At 39.8% G+C, this 11455-nt stretch overlaps 1 protein-coding gene across 1 annotated transcript; it reads left to right on the forward strand.

The window, feature by feature from the left end:
- Nucleotides 1-10506: 10506 nt before the first annotated feature.
- Nucleotides 10507-11088, forward strand: LOC149805674 (protein CFDP2-like). Its single transcript, XM_089934615.1, has one exon. The coding sequence runs from the start codon at nt 10507-10509 to the stop codon at nt 11086-11088; it is 582 nt and encodes a 193-aa protein (XP_089790741.1).
- The last annotated feature ends 367 nt before the right edge of the window (nt 11089-11455 follow it).

Genomic DNA, 11455 nt, shown 5'->3' on the forward strand with positions numbered 1-11455 from the left:
AGACTCACAGAACACCTTGATCATGGCCTACTGCCAGAAAGCCAGTATGGCTTCAGAAAGGAGAGAGGCACCATCGACATGATCTTTGCTGCCAGGCAGTTGCCAGAACAATGGCTTGAACAAAATGTCCAGCTATACACCACTTCGTGGACCTGACTACGGCATTCGACACTGTTAGCCGGGAAGTCCTTTGGAAGATCATGGCCAAATGTGGATGTCCAGAAATCTTCACTCTATTCAAAACCCTTTGCAGTTACGAATGGTGTGAAACAAGGATGCGTCTTAGCCCCCACTCTTTTCAGCCTCATGTTCTCCGCAATATTGATGGATGCTTTCAAGGACAGCGATGTTGGAGTAGGTCTCCGATGCCGTCTGGATGGGAAGTTGTTCAACCTGAGGAGGCTCCAAGCCAAGACCAAAGTCAAAGTTGAGAACATTCGCGACCTGCTGTTTGCAGATGACTGTGCCCTCAACTCCAGCACGGAAGCAGGCATGGAACACAGCATGGACCTTTTTTCGACAGCGTGCTCCAACTTCGGACTCACCATCTCTACCAGCAAGACCAAGGTTCTGCATCAGCCAGCTCCTGGAGAAGATTACCTGGAACCATCCATCACTGTCAATGGCCATAAGCTCAAAAATGTAGACATGTTCACATACCTCAGCAGCATCCTCTCACAAGCAGTCCACATAGACGATGAGGTCAACACTAGGATTGCCAAAGCCAGCATAGCATTTGGTAGACTGCGCTCAAATGTCTGGGATAGGAGAGGCATCAAGCTTGCCAGCAAACTCAAAGTCTACTCAGCGGTTGTTCTCCCCACCCTCCTCTATGCTTGCGAAACGTGGACTGTGTATAGCCGCCATGTTAAAAAACTGAACCACTTCCATATGAGCTCCCTGAGGAAACTACTGAAAATCAAATGGCAGGACAAGGTACCAAACACAGAGGTGCTCACTTAGGCCGGCATGACAAGCATCCACACCATGCTGTGCAAGGCACAACTCCGATGGGCTGGCCATGTTGTCCGCATGCCGGTAGAACGCCTACCTAAGAAGGTCTTTTATGAAGAGCTACAACAATGCAAAAGATCTCACGGTGGTCAAAAAAAGAGGTAAAAGGACACCCACAAGGCTTCGCTGATGAACCTAGGCATTGATCCTGATAGCTGGGAGAGTGTCGCTGCTAACCGATCTGCTTGGCGCAGTCAAGTCAACGCTGGTACGAAAGACTTTGAGCAAAAAAGACTAATGGACGCAGCTGAAAAACGTGATCTGCGCAAATCCAGGAACAGCATTTCCTCAACTCCCGGTCAGCAACCTGCAAATCCATGTCCCCACTGCAACAGACTCTTCCGGGCCCGAATCGGACTGATCAGCCATCTCTAGAACCCACCCCCAGTGAATCGATGACATTAAATGGTCCTTATCGACACCGATGGACGAACATCATCATCAATTGGCCTCTAGGGGATATTTAACAATGAAGCTATAATATTTGGTGTAAAGATATCATTCTAGACTAACACATGCCACTCTGGCATCTAACAGGAATCTGACATGGGAATGGCTCTCCGACCTCAAACGGGAATTCAACGTAGTAGGGCTCTCTATAGTCTCCATCTCGGAAACGTGATTTTAAAAACATCAATAGGTTACTTTGAATGACCAGCACATAATATTGTACTATCAAGACCCCGCAATTAATATTGAGTAAAAGGTTTGCTGCTATCCTCCTAATACCTTATTAACCCCTTATAAACAAACCCGTGCCCCTCAAAAACGTCCCTACTAGACGTTTATTACCCAAAGGAGTGGGAATTAAAATTGTGGCTTTCCTAAAACCCTCTAATGTTTTTTTTTTACTAGAAGCAAGTTGTATTTCAAACATACTGAACATCAAGTCAGGCAAATTTATAAATTTCCTACAAATGTTAGAAATTCGCCAACCCTATCACTGGCTGACATCAGTTTAATGTAAATTAATTGGTCTAAATTCATAAGATGAGTGAAACTGTCGGTGTTTGGCGAGAGTGATTTTCGATGTTCTTTTCTCTTTCTGACTGTTTCATTGTTAGATGTTGACCGTTAGTAGGATTAACATTAAAATGCATGTTTGGCATGTGTTAATCTCTAGCTTTTAACGGAAAACGTAATGCTAAAACTACATATACTATTCAGTGCTCCATTTAGAGTCACCATCACCCACTCATATACTGCCCACACGGGGTATTATGTAAAATGTAAAATGATATATAAATGAGAGAGAGAGAGGGAGAGAGAGAGAGAGAGAGAGAGAGAAATATCCATATATGTTCTAAACCAAAAGGGCTCCTTTCGTATCCAACCTAGAGTTCTTATTAAAAAGATACTGCTCAAATGATTGCTGAACGAAACAAAAAACAAAAAACAATTCCCTTAATTCAAAAATGTGTCTGTCGGAATATCTCATCCCTACTTAAAAGACATGACATCGAGACACTTGTGGGTTTTGTGCTATATTTTCGTGAGTACAATCACAATGAAATTACAAAAACACATAAAAAAGTAATTTGTTTACTCTTTAACCATTAATTTTAGTATCAATTTCTTCACTAGCATGTGTTCTTCTCCAGCATCAGTACGTATTCATATACAATTTAGACCCTGCTTTGATAAAGATAATGAAAATATTTTCCACATATTAGTTTTGGAATCCGATCCTTGTAATCGCACATTAAATCGCATATGTACAATTATAATACCGTATTCCTTCTATTTTCCAGGTGTCGTTGTAATGCTCTCACTGAGTTGGATACCTACTGTCAAGCAAGTTGTATTCCAAACATTTTCTGTGTCAAGTCAAGCATAATTTCATTCATCTTTTGTTAAAAATTTGTCAATACGCGGCGTGAACATATTGCTGCTGGGACCAGAGATGACGTTTTCTACATTGTTATATAAAGGCAGAATATGACTTAGTCCAGATTTGGTTCTTAATGAGTATTTTGTTACATAAATTACAACTCTGCCTGTCTACACTGACTCGACCTTGGCCTACCCAATATTACATTTGTCATCCTAGATGCAAGACAAGCAATGCCAATTTTACCTATGAACTAGTTCTGAAATCATAATTATTTTACTGCATTTTCAGAATAACAAATTTGACCTGGATGAAGTTAAGATTTTCTTGAAAACGGCGAAATTTTAACTTTCTAAAAAGCCAGGATGGAGGTAAGAAACATACAACGGTCAACATGTTGTTACGTAATCGTTTTGTTTACGGCAATATCTGAGTAATGCACAGAGAGGCAACGTAGTTAAATTATACAGTGATCATCATGAACAGATCATACCTTTTCCACCAGATATACCGGAGTTTAAGCGACGACGACATTCAGTATCGCCTCATACGATGAGGAGATGCTACATGTTAGATGTGCACTTTAACGATTTTGAAAAGGACATGTCCGACGATGGCAGCTACCGTCACTGGGCTAAGAGAGTCACATTCAATCAATTGAGAAAATCTTCGGTCGCCCCCTGAATATTTTGAAAGATGACTTACATGTACATGGTGAAATTTAAAGACCTCATATCTCAAGTTCCAGCAGAGAAAGCAGGTCTTTTTTATTTTGGACTTATTTGGTAGCACAAAATTTAATGCGTTCAACATTCCAACGATGAGTTGGACATAACCGATGGAATAGTTACTATTGACATGACGCAAGTTTAATTTCCAAGAGGCAACGGACTGCAAAAAGTTTTATTGGTGGATCAACTTCGCAGAACCAAAAGAATTATCGTCCAGATTAGCAACCATCAATATCAGACGACTTTGCTACGTGAAAACATGGTAGCTCAAACTCGTGCAGAATAAAATGACACAAAAGAATATAAACGATTATGGGAGAAAGTAAGTCGATTGGACAGAGCAAAACAGCATATAGATGCAGAAGTTGTTTGTTTGTTTTATCTTTACTAGGCATTTCTAAACAGGCCGTATATGGAGTTCCTAAACTTCTTCAAGACGTGGTGACTCCTCGTTACACTTTGCATGTTACACAGGCTTATTTTTCAGAATGTTCTCCAATTCATGGGTCCAGTTGATATTGATTTCTTTGTTTTAGATTAAATCATCAAACTGAACAATATGTTTCATTCCATCCAGATTCAAAATGCTTTCACTGTTGATGCTTTCTTCTTATTATTGTCCAGTTTTAATTGTGATTATCTTTTTCCCCATTTTAGCAGATTGGGGAGAGTTCTACGGAAGAAAGAAGATCAAGCTACAGTCATTCTAGTTGTGCCACCTTGAACAACCCGACCTTAGTTTTTCAAACTGCTGAGTCTTGTTCACAATCATGGTTAGCTTCTTCCAACCTTCTGGAAAGTACTTCATTCATTACAGGACCCAGCCGAGACACACCCACTGACACAATGCGTCCGTCTGTTTTTCCTTTGTTCGGAATGGTTGCATCAGTAAAAGCATTTCAGGGGAAGCAACTAGCCTCATGATTGCATTCTGGATGGATACAATGAAAAAGCAATATTGGACGCATATAAAAAAAATTGATGTTTTAGTCACGACCGGCATTATGGTCCAGTTATAACATATATCAAGATAGGTCTGGATTTCCTGACGGTACTTTATCGTCCTGGGCTCGTACATAGTATCTTCAACACAGTTATGTCTGTACTTTCATTGGTGGTAACATATGACAATATGACTCCTTCTAGTACTCAACCCATTAATTCGTAGATTTCTTTTTTTTTTTTAATTTCATTCCCGTTCTTCACTGCCAAGGTATTCCACCACATGGGATGTTATTGTAGTTTTTCATTACTTGAAACAGTTTTCCCCCACTCACATCATTGTCTTTGAACTAACTTGCTTGTAAGTTGGTCATGCTTTTAGCTATTCTGACTGGGCAGAAAGGGCAAATTTTACGCATTATAGATATTAGAAAATGTTGAAATTTATTATCCTATTGTAAACATTCGCATTTCTGATTTTCTTAAACAATCCAGACCAAGCGTTCATCTTTAAGAATTATGTATTAGTTAATACCTCATAGATCCAAGCTCATGTGTCTTGCTTACAGTACAAGAATATTTGAACAAAACTTGTGATATCCGTAGGAATGAATCATCACCCATTATTTGTGTCCAAACGCTATACAAGCGCGTGACAGTATGATTGTTACGTGAATAAAATCAGTCATGCAGGCAGCATGAATTTTGTTTTTGTTGTTGTTGTTTTTTTTTTTTTTTTCGCCACATCTTACCAGGTTGGCATCTTGCTTTGCTTCTGTTGCTGCCCGGACAGTGCCCAATAATACCATTTAAAAAAAACTGCAGGTCAGCACAATGACTGGCTGTTTAGGAAATACTAACCAAAACCAGTGACTATTTACACTATCTTCAGTGACTCTCTTCTCACAAGCGGTGATACTTAACTTGGTCATTATTGTCCATTACTGTCTTCGTGTTATTTCTTGTTTTTTATAGTTGTATCCTTAGTTTCATAGTCTTGATTTACGACTTTCCTCGTCGGTTTTATTTTCTTTTGTTTTCTTCTTCCTTTTTCCAGTTGTTTGCCTTCATTAAAATATTTCTGTATTGTATCGTTTATTGCTGGTTGTATATAGTGTTATCGAATATTTAAACTTTAAAATCTCATGTAACCCCGAGGGTTTATTTTCTTCCTTCTCCGCTGCATTCTTGAAGTAGCGAGAGTGCCTTTTACGGACTTGAATTCGATATATCCATATCTCGGTTTCTGAGGACTGGCCAATCACGTGACTCTAAGTCATCTCCTGTAATTCCTCAGGTACTCGGGTGTAATAGAATTATCAAGAAGCAACAACTTACAGGTTACTTTCGCTTAATTACCGATTGTAGGGATATTTATAGCATAAATGCCGGCTAGTGTTCCTCAAAGAGATCTGAATAATTATTTGTCAGAGTCCACCATGGAAGCGTACGGCCAAACATATTTACGATGCCAGAGTTTAGAAAATCAGCAATAGGTTGAAATGTGGGAACAGGACTGCGATCGACGTTTCAAAACAGATCCAGATTTCCCAAGCATCGCCGATGAGTACGATGTGGTGGACATTGAAATTTTGGATCCACGCGACAGTTTCTTTAGATGATGGACCAATGATACTGTAACGAACTATTGTTCGTTGGAGAAATTTGTGTCCAGATAAACCGAGTATTGATTCAAATCTATTTGATAGATTAGGTTTCCCACAGTCTTCAGCAACGCAAGATACTTCAAAGAGATATAATCTTTCTTCCTTAACTTAGTCAATGCCATAGGCATAGTAGGAGTTCTTATACATCCGGTGTTCAAAACCTTGACGCACCCACAACTTCAAACGGATGCAAGCGAACCAATCAGATAAAGTAGACTAGAGGGCTAACAAAGAAGGGAGCGGAGTCCAAAATTAAAACGGAAAACTTGAGCATTCATGGGAAACTAAATTCAATTCCACAGTGTACTTGACAATTCCGAGTGATAAACATATAATCACCGTTTATAAATGCACAAGGTACCGGGGTTGGTGGAAGTGGATTCAAAGGAAAAGTCACTCCGAGTATTCAGTAGGAGCAATTTGACTCCGTAAAGAATTTGGAATTTTAGAGCTGATAAGTAAGATGATATACTGGATGACTTTTATAGTTAACTGAGATAAGTGGGTTATGTTGCACTCAGCTACCTCCAATTAACTTTGCAATAAGTTATTTCTATACTTTCTACATTTTTATTGTTTATTTCTATAATTTTGTTTGATTATCGGCTACTGATAATGTAACATTGAATGCTAGACTTAACATTGCACATATCTAATTCATTTTCGAGCTGACCTAAATCACTGAGTTTGGCTCCGTTAACAACATGTTTGTCTCAATCTGAGTCAAGTACTTTCGAAATCCCCCATGAAATGCCAGGTCTACCTGTCGTTTACTTCATTTTATATTATAATTTTAGTAATAGACTCCCAATCATAACAAATATTTTATTTTGTAAATATTAAGAAGCTTCTAGAATGCTATTTTCCATTGGTAATAGTTTTTCATAGAAAATATTAATTGTGACCTGAGGTCAAGTAGATGAGTATATAATCTGGCTGTTTCTTGAAACTATTCATTCGTGCTTTAAGATCTTATCAGAATCAATGGCATTAGTGTTGTTTCCAGGGGTTCATTTGGGCTGGAATTTTATTTATTCAACTTACTGATTCACTGGAAATACAAAGTGCTCTTCAAACATAATATTCTTGGGAGAAGATACTTGAACTATAGTGAAATTTCAAATACGGATTTATATTTTTCTTCTATTGTATTAGTGTGATTGAACAAAAGACTGTTGATACTTCACAATGACACGAGCCACCACGGGCTCATCAACACTTCCAGCATTGGAGTTCCACTGAAGTTTATTCAGAAATGTTATCATTAGGATTATTTCGGATTTAGTTCCCAATACAGTTTTATTTTTACATCGTTCACTTTGTATTCAGAGGAAATTATTTTGTGGAATTTTACAACGCTTGTTGCTTCTCACTTTTTTCTATTGCTTGTTTTAAGACCATAGGACCGTAATATAAGGAAGAACATGGTTTACAAATGTCGTGCTGAATTGTTTGCGAGAAAAAGTGACACAACGTCAGATGTTCAAGTATCGAATACTTGTATGCTCCAACTCAATACTTTCTAGTCATCGACCATAAATGGAAACTTATTAATTACTCGGAAATCATATGTGAAGATTTGATTTTGATAAATTACAAAGTCCCAGAATTTGCAACACCCAGCAATATTTACGTCATCCTTGCTGCTTACACAGCAGTCAACGTGGGTTTAACATTGTGCTTTCTCTTGGAACTTTTAGGAGTTCTAATTCTTTACTCCGACACCAACAGTTGCATGTACATCGATTGACACGCAGACGCCCTCCTAGACGTCGACGACAAGACGTTTAAGATCTTGGACCGAGAACAATCAGGAAGAAACTATTCTGAACCTAACAGTTACATCCACCAGCACATACACAAGGGAGGACAACTTCATACCAAATATATGCCAAAAGGAATGACTCTCAACTATCGTCCCACTTATGTTGCAAACGTTGGCGTCTAAAAGAAAAGCCTTCAAGTCCGGTCAAGATCACGACTTTCGTGTGAAAACCGCGGCTCTTCACACAACTGGAATTTTGGCACAATATCAAAGGGTGGATCTTCACACAACTGGACTTTTGGCAGAATATATAAAATCGTCAGTCGACCTCTGAAAGATGTATCGCATCATCTACAACAAATGAGTGCGACTTCCTGATCACAACACGTTACCATAACAGCACACCGATCTCCAGTATAAAAACGTTCAAACAAAATAAAAAAATAAATAATTGTGAGTTGAGAAGCTAACAGAGAGAGATGAATTCGACACAGAAACTGTATTGTATGGTGATGGGTTCATTAATAAATCTATTGAAATTCTATACCTTTGTACTGCATTACACAACAAATCCCTTCTTCTCTGTAGAATTACAACCTAACAATTTATAAGAACACAGACAGAAAATCTAATTAACCATGTCGCACAGAAAGAAACAAAAAAAAATCTCTTTCCTCTCAAGTCTATGAGTCTTATTAAGAACCACATTCGCAGACCTAATTCAATATAGTTGGAACTTAAGTCTTGACACATGAAATTAGATAAGGATCCCCTCCCATCCTAGGATCACTACCCTCAGCCAGACGGTGCTGTTAAAATTGATGGCCATAATTGTTCAACCAGTGCGTTAGGGAGAACACAACTGCTCTTAGCATTAGAGCATCACACTCCCTACGTATCTAATTTATTCGCACTGTAATGGAACCAATAGTTCTAGCTCCAGGTTCAAAGAGGTCGAGTGCGATGCACTACCCTGCGACATAAACGATGTAGCGCGACCTTTGCAATCTATAATCAAAACCGATGATGTTCCACGCACTCACAAAACTATTATGGACAGCACAAATTCATATAGCACTTATTGAGAAGAGTCGATTGCTATTACATATAATAGCATAGACAACAGGCACCATTGTTCAGCAGATATTTCCACATTGATTATTTTTCTTTGTGGGCATTTCGACTTTTATTAGTATAGTATTACTTTTCTATATTTGAGTGAGTGATATCTGCAAAAAAATTATTTTATGATCTTCTATTCTTTCATTTGTATTAAAGTTGTACAAATATTATTTGTAACGGTATCCGTGAGATAAAATCTGTCAAGCCCCCCAGTGTTATTTCTTTGTATAAATATATATTCTTTTCTGTTTCTCATGTCTTCGAAACAATTTATAAAATTATTAAGTTTTTACCCATTCTAATTATTTTCAAGTTGCTTGTCATTCGGTTATATATATATATATATATATATATATATATATATATATATATATATATATATATATATATGTATCCTCTACTATATAGTTAAAGTCTCCCCCAAATCATTGTGTCTTCACAGACACACAAATGTATATATATATATATATATATATATATATATATATATATATATATATATATATATATATATATATATATATATATATATATATATAGTTTTTGTTGTCGTCGGGGTCCTCTGGGAGGGTTAGTACCTCTGGAGGTGGGGGTAACGTCGTGCTCCTTCGGGAGTAGCTGGTCCACCTTTGCTTCCCACCAGGCGCTCAGCTCTCACCTGTGGCTCCAAACAGCTGTAGCATGCGCAGCAGCCTCACCACGGGCAGCGGCTTCGACTGGCCGGCTAAACCAGATTGACGGTAGCCAACGGGCCTAAATCCCTAGGTGACTTAGGAGCTTGCCTATCCTTGCATGCAAAGCAAGCTTCGACAGACTGGGCGGAGGAGATCAGCTGAGTGATCCAACGGCCACGAAGTCGAATCTGTAAACGCTTTGTGGAGAGCGTAAGGCATGACAAGGCACTAAAGACATCATGGTCATCCGATGCATCCGAAGTTTTCCCCAGCTGTGACGAATCTTCGTACCACTGAGTTTTAACTACCAAGGCCTAGAGAGTGAGGCTGTCGCTGTCTGTGCAAAGGCTGTTTCACTGTAATCTCTTGCACGCACAGGTTGTATTGTCCACCTATCATTCATGATCATCACACTCATCGTTCCTTACCTCCACCTACAAAGTCCTACGGCGATGACAGACTGGAGACGCATTAGGTGCAGATGACCAGTGGGATTTGTAGTCAGAGACCTGCACGTAGGCGGCCCTTGGCCAAGTGATCGATCTGCTCTGTATCCAGGGCAGCAGAACAGTTCGGCAGCATCCAGTGTGACAGAGCAGACCTTTTCAAGACAGCGCTGCTCACCCTGCATAGAGAGGGGCCTAGAAAAAGTGGCCTAAAATATAGCCCGCACTTCAAAATCTGGCCAGCTTTCTGTGGCTGGCAAGATCATCCATATATGCGGCCGAAACTATCAAAGAAAAAAACTTCTTATTAGAGCATGGAACACTGTACTCTCTTGGACAAAGAGAACGTAGAAAGACCTCACAGGAGTACAGCCCTAGTTACTAATGAGCTTTCAAGCTACCGTATCGACATTGCAGCCTTGAGTGAAACCAGGTTCACAGAGGATGGTTCTCTGACTAAGCTAGCAGGCGGATACATCTTCTTCTGGAAAGGAAAAGTCCAAAACGTGGACAGGATCCACGGAGTCGGCCTGGCTATCAAATCAAGTCTTCTGAAGCAGCTTCCAGACCTGCATGTTGGTATCAACGAAAGGCTAATGAAGCTGCGACTACCTATCAGCTACAAACACCACGCAACAACCATCAGTGCCTATGCCCCTACTCTCTCGAGCCCAGTCGAAACCATTGAGAAGTTCTATACGGACCTCAGACCTGTACTTAGCCCAGTTTCAGTTGACGACAAGATCATATTGCTAGGGTACTTCAACGCCCGTGTCGGCTGCGATTATGGTCGATGGAAAGGTGTGCTTGGAAAGCACGGTGTTGGCAAGATGAACACCAACGGCATGCTCCTACTCAGCAAATACGCAGAATTTGACCTCCTAATCACAAACTGAATGTTCAGAATGGCGAAGAACACACAAGAACACCTAGATGCACCACAGATCTAGCCAATGGCACCTAATCGACTATGTAATATCCGCTAGCGCCATGCCCATGATGTCCTCATCGTCAAGGCCAAGCGAGTAACAGAATGCTGGAAAGACCAGACTTGTCCGAACTACCTTAATGCTGCGCATTGCCCCACATCACCTAAGGCGTTATAAGCTTGTGCACACAACAATCAGCTTTGTCAAACTGCAGCAGCCTTTCACCCAGCTCAATTTCCAGAAGACCCTAGATGACAAGCTGTCCACCAACGGACCTATACATGGACATACCTCCGAGAAATGGAACAAGCTCAAGGACATGATAAGAGAAACA

Source organism: Sinohyriopsis cumingii, chromosome 2, assembly GCF_028554795.1.
Source record: "Sinohyriopsis cumingii isolate HCF-2022 chromosome 2, ASM2855479v2, whole genome shotgun sequence".
Taxonomy (NCBI): domain Eukaryota; kingdom Metazoa; phylum Mollusca; class Bivalvia; order Unionida; family Unionidae; genus Sinohyriopsis; species Sinohyriopsis cumingii.

What these genes read in the sequence shown, in the direction of transcription:
- LOC149805674 (XM_089934615.1), top strand. Translation starts at nt 10,507, where the DNA reads ATGGAACACTGTACTCTCTTGGACAAAGAGAACGTAGAAAGACCTCAC.